General features: G+C 38.9%; 1 protein-coding gene across 4 annotated transcripts in view; it reads left to right on the top strand.

Moving 5' to 3' along the window:
- The window catches only part of GRIA3 (glutamate ionotropic receptor AMPA type subunit 3), a 141,594-nt gene that overhangs the window by 41,414 nt on the left and 75,685 nt on the right, over nt 1–24,495 (top strand). For all 4 annotated transcript variants that reach the window (XR_010029753.1, XM_063170603.1, XM_063170602.1 and 1 more), the window contains exon 4: nt 21,154–21,341. Coding sequence is in view for 3 of the 4 variants with exons in the window: in XM_063170603.1 (XP_063026673.1) it covers nt 21,154–21,341 (188 nt within the window). In the remaining variant the exon portion in view is untranslated. The remainder of the gene's footprint in view (nt 1–21,153; nt 21,342–24,495) is intronic.

Raw genomic sequence — 24,495 nt, 5'->3', positions numbered from 1 at the left:
TTAAAACATGTTTGCCATGGAGTTTATATGAACAAATCCATTGGTGTTGTATTCAGTAATTCGCTTCATCTATGACACTTGGCCGATTTAGATGTAGGCTCTTCTTTCAGGCTTCAGAGAATTTACCAAACTAGTTTGATCATATGCCTTTTTCTTTCCAGAAAATATCAGCTGTTTTTGTAAGCATAAAAATTACTTGAGTGCTTTGTTGAAGGAGAATAAATGTGAATGCATTTGACAAACCCACTCAGCTAGTAGGTAAAATGACCTCGTATTGTATTTAGGTTAAGGAGTTTTTAAGGTTTTTTTTTCTCCTGCAGAGATAGATTTTTCTCTGGTTTCTCTTGAGACATTTAATATCACACCTCCTTTTTCTTTCTTTTTTTTTTATTTTATTCACCTTCTTGCAATTCAGAGTAGGACAGCACTGTGAGCCTGCATTTTAGGAGGTATATAAGATATGGTAGTACAGTGGGATGAAAAATAGCTCCATAAAGTGATTAAGTATTAATCTCTAAAGAAAAAAAGTTTAAATTTCCTGACATGAATTTTATACTCAGTAACAAGTAATTATTCATTTCTTCAACTCTAGATGCATAGCTTTTCCTGGCCACCTCTTTTGCTTTGATTCATGATGCAAAGAATCATTGGGAGGGAAAGGTGACCTGAGGTTTTATTCCTTCTCAGCCTGAGCTCATCGTGTTCACAGGCTGTTGCTTTGCACTTATAAGTATTTCTGACTTACCTTGGTTGTCAGCAGCCCAAGGAAACAAATCAGCAGTCAATGATTTGCACAGCTTAGCAGCATTATTCAGGGCCCCTCTTCAGTTTGTTAAACTGAACAGAGTTGTCATCTCTCACACCAGCAAAGTGTACCCTTTAATGCTGAAGTGTTTCTCCTTCAGTTCTTAGGGCCGGGTTCCCATGCACCTCTCCATGATGCAGGTTAGCCCTGAGTGTGGATTTGCATGTGGGGTACATCTGTGCTCCTTCCAGGTGCGTGGGATAGAGCCTGAGTAAGGTGCTTTTGCCAAGGTTGTAGCTTAGTGAACAGTGTGGGCTGGTGTGACACACACCTGAGAGTGAAGTATTTAATGAGGCAGAGCTGTGGCTGCTGGAGCACAGCGCAGGTCTGTCCTGTGCCCCAGCACAGTGCCTGGTGCTGGAGCTGTGAGTACTTGGGAGGCTCTGAGCATCCCAGAGCTGTGCTGGCATGTACCAGCAGCAGTCTGCAAAGGTTAGCACATACAAGAAATGGTTGGTCAGGTTTCTTAGGAGCTTCTGAGGGGTTGTTTGCTTAGAGGATATTTTTGTCAATGCTGATAGTAATAATTACATGTAGTGCATTGTCAGGGCTGTGCACATATTAGGTGTAAGAGGGCTGCTCTTGTTTGCATAAAGTGCTAATATCTTTATAACATTTCTTCTGTTGTTTATGAAGTTATTTCTCCACTCTGTATTCATGTTCAGAAGAGCAGTAATTCATTTGGTAACTCACATTTTGATAATCTGCCCAACTGTACTTGAGAACGGGTTATAAAGGAGCAGGACCACTCTGCACAGCGCATTGAACCCTCCTGCCCAGGGCCTAACACCCATCCAAATTGGGTTGTTCACTCGTGGCATTTTTTAATCATCACCTCTGTGTTGTAAGCATTTAACTGGGGCTTTTTTCCCCTTTACAAAATAAAACAGACTTCTGGCTATTCTGTCTTAGCCTTTTTTTCACTGAAAGGCTGTCCAGTGAAAAGCCCTCTTGCCCCTTTCCTGTTCTTGTGGCATGGTGTACAAAGCAATCTAAACACAGTGGCTCTGAGCTAGTCTTCAGCTGTCTAGATCTCATAGTTAAGAGGACTTTTCCAGAGAAAAAAATGCATGAAAATGGTCATTAAATATTTTCTGAGTGTACCTTAGAATATTTTAGACACTCTGAAGCCATTAAATAAGTATGTCAAATAATGCAGACATCTTCAGGTGTCTTTTTTAGCAAAAAGTGTTTCATGCTGGTCACTCTGAGGACATCATACTGTAATTTTTATAGCTATTTATGGCTTTGCAAATTCATACTGTGATCCCCTTGGTGATATAAAAAGAATGTAGTCTCAGAATTAACATGGGAAAGGATTTGTTAAAACCCTTGGGTCCCTTCAATTGGAGTGGAGTATTTAATACAGAAGTATATGGGGTTCTAATGGATGAATGCATCAAATAAACTAAAGTGTTGGATGGAGGTGTGATAGAAACAGTATTTTTACTCTATTGAATGTAATTTTCAGTTACATTATGTCCTGCCGAGCCACCTAAAATATTTCAAAGAGTCCATAATTGTCGCTCATTTTTACAAAATGCCAGAGTCACATACTACATTGACCTCAGTCTATGTGCATTAATTCATCATAAATTTAATTTTATGAGTTTAAGTCAGAACTGCACTATGAAATCCTTTCAGTGCAATTTATTTATTTTGCCAGCATTATAAATACATAACACCATCATAGACTGGATTCTGTCATGATCTGCTGCTACGACTGAAGATGCTGTAAGAGTGTTTCTAGATCAAAGAGTGCTATTTGCTGCAATCTTAGTTTTCACTGGCTTTTTCCCCCTGCTTAAAAAAGGAGATATGATTTTAGGAGCCAATATTAGTCTACAGTTTGTGTAGTTTAGCACATTTTTATTAGCAAGATAAGGCTTTATTCTTCTTCAAGGGGAATGAAAAAGAAAAACAGAACAAAAATAAGGATATGAAAAATAAGGAAGCCAGTATCCTGACATTGTTTGGCTCAGCAAGATCAACCTTTCAGCTGACTCCACCAGTGTCAGTAATTGCTCTGTAGATAGAATTGCCTATTGCTCAGTAGTGCTGGCATTATCGATCTGCTGGGTTTGTCCATGGACTGACAGTGATAATCTCAAATTAGATCAAGTTTTTATTAAAGGAATAAAATCAAATTATGCCTGACTGTAGACAAATAATAATGAGTTATATAAACACATAATTATTGCAGTACCATTTTTGCAGAGATTTCTTGAAAGAAAAGCCCCCTGGGTTTTTTTCCTGCCATTTGTTCCATTTGTTACACAGTTCCCTGGGCAGCCCTGTGGATTTTTAATGGCTTTGTAACGCTTGCCACAAGGAGGTGGAGAGCTGGGGGTGGGAGTGGAGAGCTGAACTTCTCTTTGAAAGGGGAGGTGTTTGAGGGGGAATACAAGGATGCATAAGTTATTGCAGCCTCAAGGCAGCAGTAATTTATGCACTGACAGTTTGAGTTTCATGCTATGCTATTTTAAAAAGCCTTACAATGAACTGTCTCTGTTACACAAGTGTCTGTGGTGCTTTAAGAGATATTTCACATCATGGAGACAGTTTGAAGAAAAACTTTTGGAACACATTCATCACAATGTTGTAGTTGTCCTGTTTCAGTAAGAAAAGGAGAGTCATGAGAAAGCAGACTTATTTTCCACATCTTAACATGGATTTGGGTGCCCTGAAGTATTTTGCAGGGTGGTCTCACTGTTTATTTGTCTGGTTTTAGATATGTTGATGTAAGTGAAAATTGTCTACATCTATAGTATTTTAATGTAGTTATTATTGTAGTCATGCTCTCTGGAACCACTTGGCTGCACTTTTCAAAGAAAACAACAAAATGGATGTGAATGGCAGACATTTAATAGTGACCCATTTGGTTTTCATGTTTTCCTTATGCTGCTAATCAGAGGACAGTATAACTGCACATAACATATGAGACCAAATAATGTTATTGATTGATTAAATAATGTTACTGTGACCATACAGTAATATCTCTGTTTTAAAGCACCATTTCCTTATAGGAAAGTATTCAGCTTGGTTGTTTGATTATGAATTTGCAATTATATAGTAGTAATTTTCATTATTTTAATAAATTATCATGGAACTACACATCTGAAGGCATAAATAAAAACAGTGACTTCAAAATTTGGAGAGATATAGAACTACACTGAGCTTTCATTAATAATATAACATTCTGAGTGTAAGCAGCTGTAGACCATTACAATTTAGATTTAATTTATGTAATCTCTGGCTTGACCTTCTTCAAAAACTGGCCACAGTAGGCAATGTAAGCACATCGTTGTCTGTCTCATAGTGAATTTTAGATGCCAGCTGCATCCTCATAACATTTTATTGGGTCTCCTATGAAAATTATGGATAAAAAGATAATGTGAGCAATGATGTTATTTGTTCTTAAGTTTTAAGTGCTGTTCATATTGCATAGCTGTCTTCTTGCTTTATGGGATATTAATTTGCATTTTTCTGCAGATAGTGTTTCTGTGACTTTAGTGACCTCCCTCTGACTCAAAAGCTGGGTTTTGTCAAAATGTTTTCAACATTAGAACTTTTACTGCAGGGAATTCAGACTGCTACTGGATGTAACCAAGTTAGCTCAGTTGTGTAAAAATCAGCATATGCCTCAGAGCATAGCAAAAGCCATTCATTGCATTTCTTTGAAATGAAGCTATGCAAACTTGCACAGGTGAAGATTTGACCTAATGTCTTTAAAAATAATTTCTTTACGTGTCCATTTCAAACAGAGTTGTGATACCAAGATAAAAACTTGTACAAAACCATTCTTATAAAAGATTTTTAAATCTGCCATTTTTTGATGTTCAAATGTGCTCTTTTTTCTAAATCCCAGATAGGTAATCTTTCGTACTCCACATGAATAATGGATGCTATTTAAAATGTTTGCTTAAGAACAATGAGTTCATTGTATCGATAATGAGAAGTTCTGCTGTGGACCACTTTGTAATATTTTGATTGTCGTGATTTATACCACTCTTGAGGTCAGATGGTAGAACTTCACTTAATTACTGTATTTAACCTGCAGTCATTACTGAAGGTGGGGAGGGAATACATTTTAGCTTGGTTCTGTAACATCTGTCACAATGGGGATTCTTGAGAACTACTTTAAACAAATAATTGCAGATTATTACAGTGGAGTGGAGGGAAATGGGGAGGCTTCAGTGGACATTTTGCTAGAAAATTGAGAATTAGCTTCAGTTTTATTACTTGAGGTATGTTTATGGGAGTTACAGTAAGGAGAATCATGGCCTCAATTGTCACACAGAGACCAGAGTCTAGGAGCTATAAAAGGGGAAATTGCTGTGTCACAAGGGAAACTGGTTTTCTGTAAACTAATAAAAATGATGTTATAATGATTTCTCTGTGATCCCTCAGGGATTTTTAGGGACATATTTGTTAAAGAAACCTGAAAGCTATTGTATTTCCCTGGTTTTAAGTTTGCTTAATGACTGTCCTGTACAGAATATTCCTTGGTGCAGTGTCTTCTTCTCAAGTAACTATTCACAGTCTTTTCTCATTTCCTTTCCAGGAATTTATACTTTATTCTGTGATAACATAGCACTAGGCTCATCAACATAAGTAAAAAATGTATGTTTTCTTTCCTGCCTGACAGAATTAAAGTTTAGAAAGAATAACTTAAAGCCAATTGAAACCTGAGAAAGAGTGGGAAATGTTGAGTGAAACAGAAATTGCAAAATTCATTTTGGACCAAGCTGAAAAATGTCAGTTTTTCTGCAAGGCATCTGGTCCATGCTATTTCAAGCCTAACTTTTAGTTTAATCTTTGTGCAGTTTTGAAAGTAAGCGTCATTAACTTTCATTTCAAAAAATATTTTCCTTCCTTTTCTTCAGCTTGAGTTATAATTTCAGTTTGGCCTGGATTCATTCATCTTTGTGGTCCCTTTCTCTCCTAAAGGTCTGCTCTTCCAGTGAATGTAATGTTAATTGAAAAAAATGTCACCAGCTTTGTTACTGAATTAAAGAAGCTATAATTGCTAATGGGAGCTTTCCATAAACAGTGAGTGAAGTTATAACCCCACACATGTATGCAGGAAATAAAAAATTTGAGCGTGGCCACTGACCACACTTTACTAAAGGAAACAAGACAGCAATAAACATGCTGCTTTTTTTTGCTGAAGAGAAATTTTTCAGGACTTTAGTAATATCTCTATATTATTTAAATATATTATCATATTATTTTGTCTAAGAATATAATTTTACTGAGACTAGAATTACTTGCATACCTGCCTGTAGTTATCATCCACACTTGGTTTTATTGTATTAATGACTATTTAAAAATAAGTAAGTTAAGACACTGTAAACATACTGTAAATATGTTCCTGTATTAATATTTGTCAAAAGCAAATCAGGTATTTAGTCATGATTTTTATTTCATTGAATTATGGAATTATTGCCCTTCTGCATTATATAAAATTATTTGAAGTTAGTTTATAATTCTATAAATATTTATGAACATATCCTAAATAAAAAGCATGAAATTATCATTAATGCATTTTGCTGCAACAAATATAGCAAGTTTTGGTTACAGTTGTTCAGGTACAGAGAAAACTTTTCCGTGTTTGTTTTATTTTCTGCTCACTGTCATCTTGTTCCTGTGATGTTTCCATGCTGTTGTATAGTGATGATCATGCATAATCTTTGTAGATGTCTTAAACGTTGTTTTATTGGTGTGAATGAGATGCTTTCCCCTTGTCCCAAATGTTAGTTTGTGTTTTTGGTAGGAATTATCAATAACTTGCTGGAACCATGTCTATTTGTAAGACCTACTCAAGAGGCCTGAGTGGTGGGTGTAGGTTCTAGCCAGACAAAAGAACCACCAGATAGTGAGCTGTCAGGTTTGCTTTCTGTCATATTTCTTTCCTGTTGCTTTCCAGACAAGCAGCCTAAGTTATGTTATTTTTTTCTTGCCTCATACAGAAGATGGATGGTACTTGTGGTACCATAGGAGTCAAATGAAGCCATGGTACAAAGTTGCATCTTCTAGTGATGAGAGTATTTTTGCAGATGGAGTAGATTACCTGGACAAAATGGAGTGTTAAGACTCTTATCTATAGTCCTGGTGGCATGTATTGTTCATTCTCACACCAGCCCTTACAAATACCAGGATGAAAATCCTATTAAAACTGAGACCTTTTCTGTCATCGTATTCAGTTTTCAAAGCAAAACCCCTAAAGCAACAGGAAAGAGACTCCAAAATCCATTAAGCTACATAGCAAAAAATGGCCCTGCTAGGAAAGCAAGCTTGTTTTGTATTTCTTGTGGAGAATGGAGAAGTTGATGTCTCTACCACCAGCTGTGGCTCTGATCATAAAGGACCACTGCATGCTATTATGTTCTAGCAGGCAGTATAACCACAGTGTTATATGAAGGCTCCTTCCAGGCCTCTGGTCTTTTTAGAGAAGTCAAACCACAAGGTAATTCTCTTTTCTTCTGAAATTAATAGAAATATTTAGTTTAAAAGGCAAGTCTCTGTACATTGGGGTCTTGTTTTCTAATGGTGCCTGGAAGAGACTTTATGCATGAACTGTGCTTGTTTCACTAATTGGATTGTTGCATTCAGCTGCTGTGAGTTGCTTTGACAATACCCAGTGGAGCCTCTGCATTTTGTGAGCGAGGATACAATCATGGTGCATCAGTTTCACCACAACTGTAGCTGTTTTAAAACCATCACATTTGCTGGCCACTCAATAAAGGTCATTCTGTTTGTGACAGAACAAGCCAGCCAGAAAAGAATTACATGGCTTCTGGCAAAAAAAAAAAAAAAAAACAGGCATCGGAGAAATATTTTATCTTTAAAGATGTCTCCCTTTCTATTATTTTTTTTTTCCTTGGGATCCAAAGAAACGAAGTATATTATTCATGTGCCTTTTGGGAGAAAGAATATTTGAAATAGCCTTTTAGCAGTGCATCGCTGAGGTCAGTACGTGTATGTCAGATACAGGTGTTGCAGTTTTATTTACTACGCAGTGTAGAGGGATGCAGTCTGATCCATCAAAGTAAGGAGGAGCTGGCTTCCTCCACATTCCACCTGAGTGTGGGACAACTGCTTTAGTGCAGTCTGAGTGCTGCTGCATCACAGTCTTCATTGCCCACCTTTCTTTGTGCTGGTAATGTTCTTCTGGAACACTTAGGAGAAAAGGCACAGTTTTGGTCTTCAAATGCCAAGTGAAAATTTAAGTCATTCTTTCAAAGACAACTGCTGGTGCAGAACCTCCCTGAGTATTTCAAAGCAATCCCATGGCACTGGAGTGTAAAGGTGGGTCCAGGAGTGTTTGAAGGTCAAGCTCAGTGTTGTTGCTCTGAGAAACTCTGTGAAGGGCACAGGAACTGAAGCTTCAGTAGGGAGTGAAATCTTTCTCAAATTGTCAATAAAAAAATGTTTTTTATTTAAGAGGAAAATCATTGAAGAAAATACAAATAATAGGAAGAGGTTTCCTGTGCCACACCAGATGTGCAGCTCCATTCAGAATTCCTGGAGGAGTCAGTGGGGGGGTATGTCCAGTGTATTAGCTTTTCCATACTGCTTGTATATCATGTCAGTTGGCCATGAATTGATCTCTGCTACTTTCTAAAATAGGGTAAATTTGAATCCAAGTTATCACTTCTCCCTTCTTTGGCCAGTATATTTTATATGTTTTAAATTTGGCATGGCAAAGGGTCTTTCCCATCATTCAGGCTTAGATGCTTAGATCTAAACTGAGTGTTTTCATAAACTCTTTCTGGAATAATGCAATGTCTTTGGAAATGTGGCTGAAACAATTGCAAATGATCTCTGAATTCCCACAAAAATTCCACATGGCTTTAGCTGAAGCATTTTTAGGCTAATATTAATTGTCAGTGTTTTAAAACTCTTGGCAGGGAATGGGCAAGATCTAGAACATTCAGGATTTAGCTCTCTTCCTGCTTCACTCCCAAGGTGTTATAGTTCCAGGGTGTAAGAGGGAGAATAAAATACTACTATATGTGGAAAATGAGGTGGGAGTATGATGTGGAAGGCTGAGGAATAAGAAAGTCAAGTTATTTCTCTTCTGCTGTTCAGGATGGATAATGTGATAAATCCACTCATCTCCAGAGTCCTGAGTACAGAGAGCATTTGGGAGTGTGCTTATGATAGGCTGAAGGTCTGAAGTGGTTTATGCAAGAGTACCTGGACCACTGATGTAACAAAATCAATGGAAGTGTAGAAGGGTTGTGCTTCTCTGCATGCCTGTAGGACCATGGTCTCAGCCCTTTGTGTTTCACAGTGCCTTTATTTTGAATCATCCCTCAGCTCCACATCATCCACAGTGACAGAGGTAAATCACAATGGGGAAGTAAATTGAGTGGAAGCCATGAAGTGTAGCAGAGGAGGACAACAGGGCTATTTCTGAAAGACAGGAGTGAAGACAACAAGACTTCTGTTACAGGAGAGACAAAAGGGATATCCAAAGAATGAGGACAGAGGTGTAAAGTGTAGACCTTTTAAAGCAGGGGTAAAAAAAATTCTGCATTAAAAAGAATAAAAAGAAAAGGAATCAATGAAATGATGGGCTATGCTCCAAACAGTGAGCAATAATATCTGGCACCAAGAGCTAAGACCTTAGTGGGAGCTGTTAAACAGCAGTACAGCTGGAATGTGATTCTACACCTCTTTTACACTATTTTACATAGCACAGTCTACTCCAGTGTTTAAAGAATATACTTTATAAATTTTTGTGCATTTATTGCCCCTTTTTTTTTCAGAAATGACACTAATAGAACTTTTTGCTGTAAAAAGAAAGATGTTGGCTAGATAATTCACTGTAGGGAGAGTGTTGAGTACAATCAGGAGGGAGCAGCTCCGTGGAGTTAGCACAGGCATCATATTTTGAGCCTAGAACATCTGTACATTAATAATTGGTAAGGTTAGATGGAAATTTCTTATTGAAGTCAACTCCATTTGCTTGCAGGCGTGACCGACCTGATTTTAACTTGTATTTCATACCTGCACAGAGATAACTACAGTGGCAGGAAATGTTAAAGAAATCTTTCTTAGTTTACTTGGGGTGAAAACCAGAAGTAGACAAGAAGTGTCACCCTATTGCAGGAGGGCAGAGATGGAATCAGAACCTTTTGGTTTACAGTATTGATTTGCACAAAACAACATTTCCACTCTTCATACCAGGGACCTCCATTGTTCTGTGAAATCTTACTTTGCTTGAATGACTATAGTAATGCTCAGCTGGGAGATCAGAAGAACTATCAGTGCTTGGGCTTCTAGCTGTGTATGCCAGTTACTGTATATTTTCTCCTTCAGATTAGATAATGCTAAAGTTCTTGCATATTTTAGTTTGCTACCCATTGTAGTTTGCTAACCATGCAATCAGATTTGTGAGGCTTTGTATTCGTGGAAGAGTAGTCATGCATTGGTATGATATCAAAGCAAATGGAATAAAAGAGTTCTTTTGTTTCCCTGAATATCAGATTGAATATTCAAATAACATATAAGTATTTTAAATAATAATAAACACTTGCCAGCATAATTGTGTGTAAAGCCCAACATAATTGGAGTACTGAGCCTGTTTGGTCTCAAAGATGTGTTTGCTACAGCTGCCTAATTTAGCAAAGCAATTCTGAGAAAACATTAAGAACAATTTGGTTTGAACCTATGAAAACAGTGGGTATGTGGTTTACATGCAACTCCTTCCTTGTAATAGTTAATCTTCTGCTCTGCAGTGGAGTGGAATTTTCTATCTTCCTTTTCTTCAAGCTAACAATTGATAGTCTGTCTCAGATATATGTACATCCCACTTAGTCAGACAGTCCTTATCTGTGCACTTGTTGAACATGTTACAGTGAAATAACTAATTAACAGCATATTCTGTAGAGAATTCTGTGCCACTTTTAAAGCAGGCCACAGAGTACTTATCCTGAGATGCAGATATCCTATTTTGGTAAGTGATTTCCAAAGGCACACAGGACAGGTCTTTCAGAGGTATTTAGGCTTTCAACACACAGAGAATGACATTGTGAAAAGCAATGAGAATTATGTGTGGCTGTCATTGAAGGCAGAGGAATGCAGGCACCTCACATGCTGAGGTTCTTCAGCATCTGCAGCTTAATTGCCTTTGAAAACCTGTTCTCACCATCCTACCCAAGTTGCTTTTGGAAATGAAAGACAGATGTCTGTGAAAATGTTGCCTCTACTGTACTGTGAAATTAGCCTGTTTCTGAGTCATAGGCAAATGTATTTGTTGTTTCTGGTTATTGCCATTTCTAGATCATTTAACAGAATCTTTAGTATTTACCAAGTACATATGCAAGAACAAGACTTTTTCTATATTTATTTATAATATAAAACTAAGACACAATTTTACATGTTCAGTGATTTTACTGCAGCATCATGCATAGATATGAGTCTGTAGTTCAGCAGCAGTTAACAAAGATCTAGAGGACAGGAAGAATGAAGAATGCATGACCTTTTGCTGATACCATTCTATGTTCATGGCGATCCAGCAGTGTACACTTCCATTATGCTAATTTTTGGACAAATTTTGAGGGCATATGCGTGTCTGTCAAAAGGTTCTTTATATGCAGAACCAAGTTTTGCCCAAGGTAAGATAAGGTTGAACTTCAGCAGAAGTTGCCTCTGAAGTCATATATGTCACCTGAGTCCAGTTTCCCTGTGAAGCCTGTCATACTAGTATTTCCAATTGTCAGTTATCAGAGCAGTAAATTAGAAAAATTCTGCCCATGCCTAAGCAGTGTTAACTTTTTTTTTCTTATTTTTTTAAGTATCTTGTGCTGTAGAAAAGTCTGGATCTGAAGCCCAGACTTTGCTGATTTGTGGGGCCAACTCCAAGAATGCCTCTCTGCTTCCTTCTCCATCTGAGCACATTGGAACTGGGAGAGATGAAGCCAGAGCTAAATGTTTGAATCACATCCCTGTCTCTGTTTAGTGAATCCTTATGCTGAAATGTTTGCATATGTCTGTATAATCCAGTGTAATATTTGACGTGAGCTGCCCTCCTAAGCTAAATCAGGAACAGCATGTGCTGTAACTGCCAAGAGATCTGACACACACCTGGGGTATCTTCCCCCATCTGAGCTTACTATCTCCAACCCCTGTATTTAAAAGGTGCAAAATAAAACAAAGCAGCCAAAACATATTCTGTGTGTTAGGAGAGAAGGGATATGTGATGCTAAATGTCTGATTTTTGGTGCAACGAAAAAGACTTCCAATAGCCAAATGCTGTTACAAGTTTGGATAATAAAAGCAAGGCATTGTTTCCCCTTCAGTCCCTTTCTTGAATAGCAGGTGAAGCCAAAGGGATTTTCTGACTGGGAGGCAGTGGGAAGTCTCTAATCTGCAGGTTACATGAGCCTGTTGTGTGTCACCACCCTGCAGAATAAACCAGGTTATTTTTGAGACACAGAGCATTGTGCTGCAAGGAGGGGAGTTAGGTCACTGATACAGAGCACTGAGCCAGTCCAGCCTTGTTCTGCTGCCTCATCTGGGTGAAATCTTCTGGAAGGTAACTTGTTACCCCCAAGCTTTGTGCTGGGTCAGGTGTTGCTTATTGATGCCATGTGAATTCTCTAGTAACTTTGTAAATTGTCATCCTGTGGCATCACTGCAAGAATTGGTTTAAAGCAGATCAGATCGTAGATTCGGTGCTCTGGTCAATGTAGGTGAACTATATTTGTATGTTCAAGCTCAATTCAGACCAAATCTGTATTACCAAGTAGTTAGCCAGTATACAGACTGGTTTAGAATTAGTATGAGGCCTTGTAATTAACAAACACATCATTGTTATGAAGAGAAATGTACTGAAAAATATAGGAAATACTGCTATATAAAAGCTCCATATTGCCAGCTATTAGAAAAAACAAGGCAGAAATAGCCAGTTAAGTGACAAAAATGAAACACATATGCAGACTGTGAATATGGATCCATAAATTATCATTTATATTACCATAAAAACTCATTTAAATTTCAGAATACTTTTAAGCTCGGTAGTCACCCTTTGATTGCTTTTTCTTTTTTTTCTCTTTTTTTTTTTGTGTTCAGAATAAATAAAAGGAAATTAACTTATGGGTTGAGATATGAAACACATTCCAGCTGCAAGGGCAATTAAAATGCTGGCTACTAAAGGGTGAGATGTTGATGAGGAGAGACTTTGAAAGGCTGATAGCATCTGTTAATGAAAATTCTCAGAGGCATAAGATCTGTTTGCTCAGGTAGTTTGGAAACTGAAAGTGTAGATAAAGGTTAGGAAGTGGAATAAATATTTTTCTAACATGATTGACTGAAGGTCAGATAGAAAGAATAATTTTGCTATGTCTGAGGACAATTCAACTAGCATTATTTTTTTTCCAAGACATTTATATGAGGTGAATCCAGGGTTTTTTTGTGATGAACATGTATTTCAATTCATAGTCTGATTACCATAATCTCCTGTGATTGTTTCTTCAAAGGAACAATATTTATCACTTTTTAGACTCAGTAGTTCCAAACACCTTAAGAGGAGGCAGACAGCAATAGTACACACTCATGCTAAAAACCCCAATGTATCATGATATAGAGCTAACTTGTATTACCAATATTTTTAAGTTTACAGCATACTTTGAAATGATGTTTTTCACTCTTTGAATATATGAAGCCAAGTTTTAGGTATTTTCAAAATCCTATGCTGTTGATAAGTAAGTTTCTTTTTTCAAAACATCTACTGACTTTAACAGAATAAAGGCAGTGATTCTCTCTTTTGGCTAAAAAAGTTATTTAAGCTTAAAAAGAATTAATTTTGTTTCCTTTCTCAGATGATAATTCCACACAATACTTTCCTTTTTAACTCTATATGTAGTTGTATCACAATTATTCAACTTTACCTGGAATAATAAATATTAGTTTCCATCCATACTAACATCCATTAGTATCCCAGCTCACTGGCTGCCTTAGCTATTCAGCTTGCTCTAGTGAATAAGAGAAAAATGCATTCTGAAATGCCATGTGGATGGAACATGGCTTTACATGAAATGTAAAGACAGGTTGTCTTTTCTAGACTGGTGATTGTTGACTCTGTGGTTCCTAATAACAATAATTTTTTTTCTGAGATAAATATGTAAACACAATTAGGTCTGTACTTTTAACATGCAGTACATGAGCCTCATTGGCTGAGTGTTAGTCAACACATTGGGATTTTTGTTCTTTTTGTTTTTGAATTGCAGGTAGAGGTTGTGAGTGATACCTGATACACAACTTTGTTATTTTATGTGTTTTCTTCCATTGATTTCCATGCATGTTTCAAATACAGAAAAATTACACAGCATCACTCTCTCTCTCCTGGCTAGAGAGAGAATGTAAGAGACTGTCATCCAAATGTGCCTGAAGTTAAGGACAGAGAAGTCCACTTAGGCCTCATTAGGGTCAGCTCACTGTCTGATGTCGGGAGGATTATGACTAGATACTTTCTGTCCATGGTGACTAGATCTGTTTTTTTCAGTAACCTATGCACAGGGGTAATATAAAAAATGAACAAAGTCTGTAGGAAATGGTTGGTAATATCTGTGTTTCTTGGTTTCTTCTGTTTTTACCCAAAGAAACTTCTGATCTGATTATATTATTCAAATGCTTTTCAGCTGAAGGCTGGTCTGTTGCAAGGAGCAAGACTCCTTGCTTGCTCCACGCAAGAGGCAGTAAGTGAGGCTGCAAAACCATGGTTGTGATCTAGAAGAGATCAAAGGTGAGGAATCCAGGGGAAAGCCTCTACAGAAAACTGCATCTTGGCAAGGCTGTGGTATTGTCCTAAAGTTATGGTGTTAGCTTTCTGATACCACTAGGATGCAGGATACTCAGCAAATTATTTATTCTGGATTTGCTGATGGCACTTGGAGCATGTCCTTGCTGGAGAATTCAGGGCACTCAGGGAAATTGGGTGTCAGTGATAAATACCATAGGAATTTAACTCCATAGATTTCTATCTCACTGTGTATGTAACAGCACCGTGCTTACTGCCTAGTTTTAGGGTTTGGGCTGGACAGATGAAGCTCTGGACTCTGTAGATCTTCCCTGGTGTAGTACCTGTACTAAGCCATTTTAATTATTTTTTTGTTATCCAGATATTCTAAAGCTTGGAAGCTAATTACTTTTAATGTTAATGTAGTTTTACAATTTTGCAATTTGCATGTAAAAAGTTTTCTCTTTGGGAGATATCGCTGCTATTCCTAGACCCATGTCTCCAGATCTCAGCACTGTCTGGTGACAGAGTGCCCTCACAACTCTGGTGGCATCAGTGCAGAGGATACCCTACTGCCCATATCACTGGACAACACAATGCTCTTCACCTTCTGTGACTTCTCAAAATTCATTATTCCTTTTTCTGATTTTCAGTGCTAAGTCCACCTTTTCTTCACAATTGTTTACCTGTTATATTTTCAAGTGGAATTTACTCTGATTTTCATGTGATTCCATCTTGTCTGTTCTGTTACCAAATCTGTATCCAGAAGCTCACTCGATATTATTCCTTTGAAAATTATTTAAATAACGATTTGCATAGCAAAGCTAAAACTAGAACACAGCTCTTTTGATAAACTTTGGATCATATCCTTGTACTGAGGTCTCCCTATCTGTCCTACACCAGATTTGCCCACAACATTGTGAAAGTCATATGAATAAGTCCCCCTGTGGAAGTGACAGCATTGCTTACGGCATCTTTTTGTCTTGTCCTTGGTTATTGAACTCTTTGATCCCTTACTACATTGCTCTCATTTTACACTGGCACAGCTTCATTCAAAAACAACGTAGTTGCACTGACCTAAAACTGGAGTAAAATGAGAGGCAAGTTAGATGCAAGGTTGTTATGAAAGAATAGATCAAGGTGAAGTGGGCTCAGAAAGAGCCATTTAGGGAGAAAAACAGGTATTTTACTTGCATTCAGCAGCTCTGAATTTCTGCAGTTTTAGCTGTATCCCATCCCTAACAAATATGAACCAGATGGTTCCTGTAAATTCTCCTCTGCAGCCAGGCAAGTTCACATGCACTCAAGCAAGCTGTCATACCTATTTGTGTATATTTTTCTGTTTATGGATGACAGGTTGCAGTACTGTAGTGTATGTACAGAGTAAGCTAGAGGTTTACAGAACAGAAAAAGCAGAAATTAAAAAAAATTATTACAATGTGTTTGCTACTTGGTCTAGAAGGTTGTCTGCTACCAGAGTAGTGGAGTGTAACACTTTACATGTTGGTTACTAGCTAGGAGTGATCAGGTCAAAACCAGATGGGTTGCACTTGCTCTATTTTATTTAATAATTTGAACATGTGTGAGACAGAAGGAGCATTCCAGGGTTGCCATCATTTACTGAATTGCTTCCTGGTGACTGCTTCTTCCCCTACTTATGAAGTTGTTAAGCAGACCTGGGTTATGCAAAGCATACTTGCCCCACGGACATGTTGGGATTTTGGATAATGGGGAATTTTGGGGTTGGCTAGTTGTTTTTGAACTCGTGCCTAACATGGTGATCTGTTTGCTTTCAAATTAGTGTCAGGTTCAGTGCCAAACACACAGAATATCTAAGTATATCTCAACTTACCAACCTCTGGTACACTTGAAGTGTAAGCTGGCATCATAGCAATTGTATTTATCATGGGGGATCACTTGCTGGATGGCCTCCTTTTTGGTGAGTTCACTGTGCCCTTGACAAACACAGCTCAACACTTAAATCCCTGAAGTTCACTGATGGGCCAGAAGCATAGATCTCTGTATCATGTCCCAGATACATAGTTCTAAACACAAGTATTCAGATCAGAGCCAATGTTCATTCAGGTGGCACAAGTATGCTGCATGTCAGGAAAATACACCCCTCATAGATTGCTGGTATTCTGCAAGGCAAAAGGAAGAGCAAGTGCTCTTCTATTTCTGTAGGAGGCTAAAGGTCCAAGGTCTTAGCAAGAATGTTCAGGGAAAAGAGATTTACATAAGTGGTAACTTTTTAGTAAGTACTTTGGTGCCAACTGCAAGGGCTCATGTGATGCTACAGATGTTCCAGTGTGATCATTTAGTCATGTCACATTAATGATTGCTGTTATTTAAACAAGAGTAAGTTCAGTGATGTAGCACATAGAATTTCATATGGCTGAGCAAACTGCTGACATGAATTTTGCCTATGTGAATGTGAGAGAAGTTTTGTGAGCTTTCAGAGATGCAAAAGAGTAAAATGTCCTTTTCACTTGTGTTAGTAGGGTCAGTGGAGAGAAGCTTTTATCAAAGGAATAATCAGAAACACTGAGGCACAGACTTTACTTCCCTGACAGAAGTAGCAAGATACTGGCTGAATTTGTTTCTTAGTCCAGCCTAAGGGAGGACTGGCCAGAATGTAATTCCATCTGCATTGCTTAAAGTACAGAGATGGCATTGCAACAAATAAGATTTTCACTGCTTTATGAGAAATTTATTTAGAATGTTTTCCTTTTTTGCAAGCTTCAGTCTGCAAAACTCAAAATACTTGCTTCAGCTCACAGAGAGGCAAGCTGGGCATTTGTTTGGTTTTAGTTTTATTACTATGTTTACCTACAGCCCAATCATTTTGAACAATGTTTAGATGAGGCCTAGCTATTTGAATTCATCAGTATTTTTAAAATAAGCCAGACAATGGCGTACTTGAATGTTAAGGCCAGGATCAGCTAAGCTTTTAGTGATGCAGATCAGATTGACCTGTGAGATTGCACTCAAAGATGACAGGAGCAAACTGTGTTAGATGACCTGGCAAGTGTGACCACAGCCATCATGTTACCAGATTGGTCTTAAATCTGTAATGCCAACTTGTTAATAACATAGTGCAGAGAAGAGATGTGGTGCCTTCAGATGAACCAACCTCAGAAACAGTGCTTCCAGAAAAATGCCTGCTTTCATCCCACTATTTTTCATAGTCCCAAGGTATGACTAAAAAAAAGAAGTTGAAAGATCAGATTGGGGTCTAAATAATTTTTTCTTGTGGTCTGTATTGGTGTTAATGATTATAGAATGAGCAGCCACTGAATTTTGTGATGATATTATGATCCCCGTTTCAAGATAATCTCAAGTTTTTCTTGCCTTAACTAATATTTTTTGGCTGTCTTGACATAAGTAGTATGAACTGGCAACAGTATTGGTGAAATCCCTTCCTGCACATCTGCTCCACAGACCTGTGGTGAATTATCAGTTCTTTAGTGTTTTGGAGTAAATGTGATGCACACCAGACAAAGACTTTGGATCAGAGATAGTTGCCATGGCTGGCTGTTGCCTTCTCCCTTAGGGGGAACAAGAGGAGAGGTACCTGTGAGAGTTCTGCACCTCCAGGGGGCTGAGGGATGAGCATTCATGTGTCTCCTGAGGGCAGGGTGTGGACAAGCACCATGTGCAGGCCTGGTCAGTGACAGTGCACGCAACACGGGAAATCATTTCCCTGTCCATTACCCAGGCAGTGCTCCCAGAGTGGCACAGCTTGCATTGTTATGCTAGAAAGAAAAGTTCACATTGCAAGATAAAATGGTCCTTTTAGTTAAACAATCATGCTGCTTATGTAACAGCTCTTTTAATGGTAAAGTACAGCTGGAGCCTGGAACATGTTGTTTACAGAAATACCAGATAAGGGAAATGATGTAAAATGCAGTAAATGGTGCTGGAGGCAGTAGACATGGGGAGACACCTGAGACTGGAGCAGTGAGGATGCAGGTGGCACCTTCCCGTGAGAGCAGGAGGTTTGAGCTAAGCTTTAGTAAACCAGGAGAATGGACTCTGTAAAGGTCACCAGAGGACTGGTCTAAGGAGCTGCTGCAGGAAGGGCACATGGTTCTTCTCAAAGCAAGGATGGGAGAGGGCCCAAGAGAGAGGAGCTGGTGCAGCACAGACAGCGCCCATAGGGAGGATTTCCAGAACTGGCAAGGGTAGAGGGGACTATGATGGTGAAGATTTGATGTGACAAGGAGAAAGAGGAGGAAGAGAAGACAGAAATTACAAAGCTCTGGAACTTTTCAGTCTTAGTGTACTGTAATTGTATTTTCATGCATAGGAGTAAGGCTGCTGAGTAATCTTGTACTTTCTTGAAATGGTAACCACTGACTAATACACATGCATACAAAAATACACATATACTCACCCACACAAACATGCAATTGCACAAAATTATGAAAATTGCCCAACTTTCTTCTGAGATATTCAAGGTTTGACAAAGCAAATTCTGACTCAGTGTAGTTGAAACTAGGATGCAATGGCATCTTCACTCCAGCATATTAATTTTCCTTCTTTCCTTGAGGTAGTTTACGAGCTTTGTATGTGTCATTAGCAAAAAACAGAGCTACAGATATGTTTGAAGTGTCAGTTTTTCATAATATTTTCAACTAATTTGTTCAATCTGAAGTAAAAAAACCTGGACTTATGGACTGTTGTTGTTTACAGCAAGCTCAAGGTTCATACTTAGATGTTATGTGAATGATGAAAAAAAGTTGTAAATATTTATTACTGACTGAAATAATGTATTTTCAAAAGCACATCTTTGTACACAAAGCATTTGTAAATCCCCATTAGTGGTATTTATGCTTCCACATAAAAATTCCTCATTTGCAGCCAACTGAGTATCTTAGGCTTAGATCTTCCTGCTACATGTAATGCAATCACAATGCTGTCACAGACATCAGAACCATTTTTGTAAAATATGATGTTAAGGAAGACTGAGTTCATTGTGCTATACATATGTAAATGCCTCTCTTTCAGTAGTCTCAGAGGAAAGAAGATGCCAGAAAGAATTCTCAACCAGCGTACATATTAATTGTCACCACCTTTCATGGGATAGTAAAGTGCACTCATACAAAGAAAAGCATTAAGAATCAAGGAGGCTGCACAGGGAAAGTGAGGGCATTTGAGTGAGACCTAAGGAAGTCACACGGTAAATTATGATAATCTAATTGTAATCCAGGAAATCATTCTTCCCTTGTTTGTGTCTGTGATGAGGTAATGGTGCAGCTCCTCTGGCTTCACACAGCCACTACAAATTTACAGCAGGCTGTGGAAGATCAGGCTGCAGCACAAGTTCTTTGTTATTGTTGTACCTCTGCAAGGATGTCTGAGTTCAGAATAGCTGTTGGTGTAATTTGCAGCAGCGAACATGTTGTTCCTCTGTAGCTCAAACTCCTTTCAGTTTCAGAGAACTGGTTAGCACAGAGCACAATTAAGTGGTTGTTGATCCTGTATGTTTATGTGGTTGTGTGTAAGCTTTTCAAAACTGGCTGTGGATAAGAAATCCACAGTATGACAAAATAATTGGACTGATATTTTTGCAAATAAATGGTCTGGACAGAAACAGCACTCATATGGATATGCTTCAGTACAGTAGAACTCTACTGAAAACCACTAGGTGTGTTTGAAGTAGAATGACCTCTGTCTCTGATCGGCATCTGCTCAGAATGGAAATAATTAGAACTATGCACAAAATTGAGTTTTCTGAATGAAAACAGGTTCCCAGCTACATATTAAAATAAAGGGATGCAAATCAATATCTGATGATTTCTACATTAGCATGACTTGACAGAGATTGTCTTTAGTTCCACCACTTTTCACTCAGGGACTTGACTTGGGTTCTGCCTTTCGCCAAGGCACGGCTGTTCACAAGAAATTGAAATGCTGTTTGCCTCTGTAATTTCCCACTGTGTAGTCCTTGGTCATTCTGTGCTGCTTCTCTCCTGTGTAGAGGATGCTAACTGAGTTGGTATTACCTTAATGAACATATTGAAATGTGGTTAATGCTGCTAGACTCCATATTTAAAAACATTTTTTTGAAATCAGAGTGAGTGTCACTAAGGTAGTCTCCTATGGCTGTGGCTCCAATGACTGGTACAATGACTTAATTGACATTCTTGTGCAGTGCTTGGATCCCTGCCAGTTAATGACCCATTGCTGCAGTCTACACAGGCAAATCACCCCTTTTGTCCTGCTCCTCAGGCTGATGGACCTCTGCCCAAGTAATGGCTGCAGGCTCCTATTCTCAGCTGGCACAGACCCCAGCATGACCATAAACATCCCTGAAAGGATCATAATATGGTATATTGGACAGATTCTGCTAGGCCTTGCAGTGATATACCACCAAGATGTTCTGCTGAAGTTGGTGACTTTGCCAGTGGCATAGCTGAAAGGAGAAACTGGTCCCTACACTGTTGTTTTCTCAAGCAGTGAAGCACTTGCAGGCTCTCAGCTAGTCTGTGTCCCTTTAGATGATGCAAGTTTTTGTGAACCCTTTGTCAAACATTCAAAATAGCTTTTATTTTTGTTCTGCTTTTAAATGGTTGTATTGTCTCTTCCCCCACAGGATTTTCCATTCTTCAGGCAATTATGGAAGCAGCAGTACAGAACAACTGGCAAGTGACAGCCAGATCTGTAGGAAGCATAAAAGATGTTCAAGAGTTCAGAAGAATTATAGAGGAGATGGACAGACGGCAAGAAAAAAGATACTTAATTGACTGTGAAGTAGACAGAATCAACACCATTTTGGAACAGGTATCTGCTTTTTTGAAATTGTGATCTCTCTGTGACAGACATCATCAATATTTCTAGAACTGCTTATTTTTAGGGATTATTAAGTATCCTTTGAGATGTGAATTCCAACAACTGGCCAGTTACCTAGTAAAATTAAAATGTCACACTGATGCTCATAGTTGGTGGCAGCACTTACATGTAATCTACCAGGAAACATCACTGTGATATTTTTTCCCAAATGTTAATGAATATTTTTTAAGTAGATAAGGAACCTAGAACCTGCCCCAGTAATGTTACTGGAATCAAGGCTACTTGTAATGATTGCAAGACAGGTGCAGTTTTTTAAGTGGAACATGAAACTAGAAATAAAAAGCCAGTCAAGTATCACAGAATCATCTTAAAGAATTCCCAGACGGAAATCCTGCTAATGAAAAATTCAGCTGGTAGTCCAGACAATTCATTAGTACATTTTGGTACATAAAGTCCTCCCCTCTGCCCAGCCAGTGCTGTTGATGGGCTTAAATTGTGGGTGATGTAGTCTGAGCACCTTTGTGGGGCAAGATGCATCTGGAGTGACTGTTTTGCTCTTGCATGGCTTTCCCAGTGATTGCTTTGCCCCAGAGGAATGGCCAAACCCTCTGGCCATCCCAGGGTATTGCCCACTCTGCCTCTGTCCCTGGTTGTGCTGTGCAATGTGCTTGAAGAGGTGCAGTAACAGATACAAATTGTCAGAAGCAGACACAGGACAGTTCCCTGCTGCCTGGGCTCACAGTAAAGCTGGTGCTGGTGTGGCACCAAATCCATGCTGCTTGGTTACTCACAGGCATGTGGGAATTCACTTGCACTAAGACTGAAAAACCCTCTGATTACTGCCACCTTGTAAATTTAACTGTGGGTTCATAGTATGGAATAGATCAATAACATTTAAATTTCATGAAGCATTAGCATATCTCTTGGAAATGTTGTATTGTAAACTAGCAACAAGCTGACCTCAGTGCCATAAACCCTGGGAAACATGAAAAATATATTCACTGTGTTCCTTCTCAAAACGTTCAGTTCCTGTCAGGCCTTGAGGTGTATCACAGAAGGTCAGGCTGTGGGGACAGCCAGGTGCCACAGCTGCTTCTTACAGAGCAAGGAAGGAGGTGCTCAAGGGAACAGGGCACAAGCTGTGCTGGCCCCTAACTCTGACAACTGCTGTGGTTGTGATGCTAATACACAGCATTACATTTTAAGCTGTATTTTTAGGCAGTATGGTAAGTGCTGTCTTTAAGGGACATACTGAAAGGTGTAAGAAACTTCTTTTTTTTTTCTGGTTGCTCATGTTCTTGGAAAAGATGCAAAACACCATACCTGCTCACAGCCCACTCTTTTGAAAATGCTGCAGGAGAGCACTCCTGAGCCAAGCTTAAAGAGCTCTGTGGGCCCCCTCTCAGCTGAGATGAGAAGCAGGCCTTTTGTTTGATCTGACTTCATTTACATTTGTTCTCATTTTTTCTTCTATTGTCCAAGTAAGAGAAAAATAAGCCAAACCACTTCAGTGCCTACAAGGAAAGCTGTATACCAAGCAAACCATGTATCAAAAAAACGGATGACTCTTCTGCTAGTATTCTAAATTCAACTCTCATGAAGTTTAAATTTTGTTAAATGTATGATTTGGTCTTCTGTCAGTGTGATTAGCATAGGTTAAGTAAAAATTTGCTGCTGGGGTCCCCAGGTTTCCCCAAACTCTACTCTTCCCCAATGCTAAAAATATCTTCTGTCAACAATTTCCAGAGGTTTTTTAATTGAATACTGAAAAGCAGTGACTTCAGTTTCTGCAGGGAAAGTCAGTAATGGTGGATGGACCCTAGGTTGATGGCTGAACAATTATTGTTTGTAAGCTTTTCCTTCCATCTCCTCTGCTTACCCTGTTATCGTCTCATAAAGTAGTTAAAAGTTTTCACAAACGTGTCATATTTAAATCCATCCATCCAGTTTGCTCAAGGGAATGGAGAGTTGTCTTTTTTTCAGCCAAGTGTGTTTGCTGATAGCATAATATTGAGGGGAGAGATAAGTCTGGATTTGCATATTTCAAATCTAGCGTTTTATTGCAGTTTAAAAAGTCAATTCAGTGCTATGTGTGGAGTTTAGGAAGGCTGCTCAGCTGAGAAGCAGTAACATCTGAGCCTGGTGCCACTTGCTGATGCACATTTGCAGATGGGTGTGTTTTTCCCAGTGAAAACAAAAGGAAGCCAAGACATCCTACCTGTCTGAGCTGCTGTGTCAGAGCACTGAGGGACAAACTGTCCCTTTGGACACAGCCTGCCTCTACCCAGCTGCCTCTCCATGCCTGTCCCTTTTTTGGCCTCCTAGGAGCAGAAATCCAAAGGTCAACCCTCCTATTAACTTCTGGGAGCGCTGCCTGCCCCCAGAGAGGGGGTTTATGTGGCTCTTGTGTGGCACCTGCTATTTCACTCTGAGTCAGCAGCGGCACTTGCCAGTGACCCTGGATTTCAGAGGCTTAAATAGAACTTATTCAAGAAGAAAAGTCATAGCAGAAATAAACAGACTGTAAACCACTAAGCAGTCTACACACGCACTGAGTTTGCTATCAGACTTTTGGGCTCTTGGCCAGCCCATTCAGCAAGCTTGTCAGTGCTCTGCTCCAGGAGCCATGTATCATGGCTTTGTGTTAGTGCTTGGATTCAGTAAGAGTGACCTCTTTTCCTGCATCAGGCTGGTCAGTGTGTGCACTTCTCTTCCTTTGATCCTTTTTTCAACCAGTTCAGGGTATATATCTCTTCCAAAAATTCAGGCTCATCCAAAGACAATTACACATCTGGGGATTTTCTTCTGAGACTTCAGGTCATTCTGGAATATTCTGTACCTTCCCCCAATGAGTCAGTGACCTTGAGTATTCTGTATGCCTTTAGCATATGGCACATGTGTGTATGTCCCTACATTTCCAAGGCCTGTCATATGAAGTATTTCTCTTCTCAGGGCTGTCTGGTAACTGATCTTCCCAGCTGTGAATATAAGGTCAGAGAAAGAGGGCACCTCAGCTCCTACTCTGCCTGAGTAAGCTGTTTTGTGCCAAATTTCATACTGTAGGCTGATTTGTTTCCATTCCCCATTCAGAAGATTTTGTGATGAGATTATATTTTGTCCTGGAGGTGGATAACCTGCCCAACCC

This window comes from Melospiza melodia, chromosome 16 (assembly GCF_035770615.1).
Source record: "Melospiza melodia melodia isolate bMelMel2 chromosome 16, bMelMel2.pri, whole genome shotgun sequence".
Classification (NCBI taxonomy): domain Eukaryota; kingdom Metazoa; phylum Chordata; class Aves; order Passeriformes; family Passerellidae; genus Melospiza; species Melospiza melodia.
This window is presented reverse-complemented; position numbering and strand designations above follow the sequence as displayed.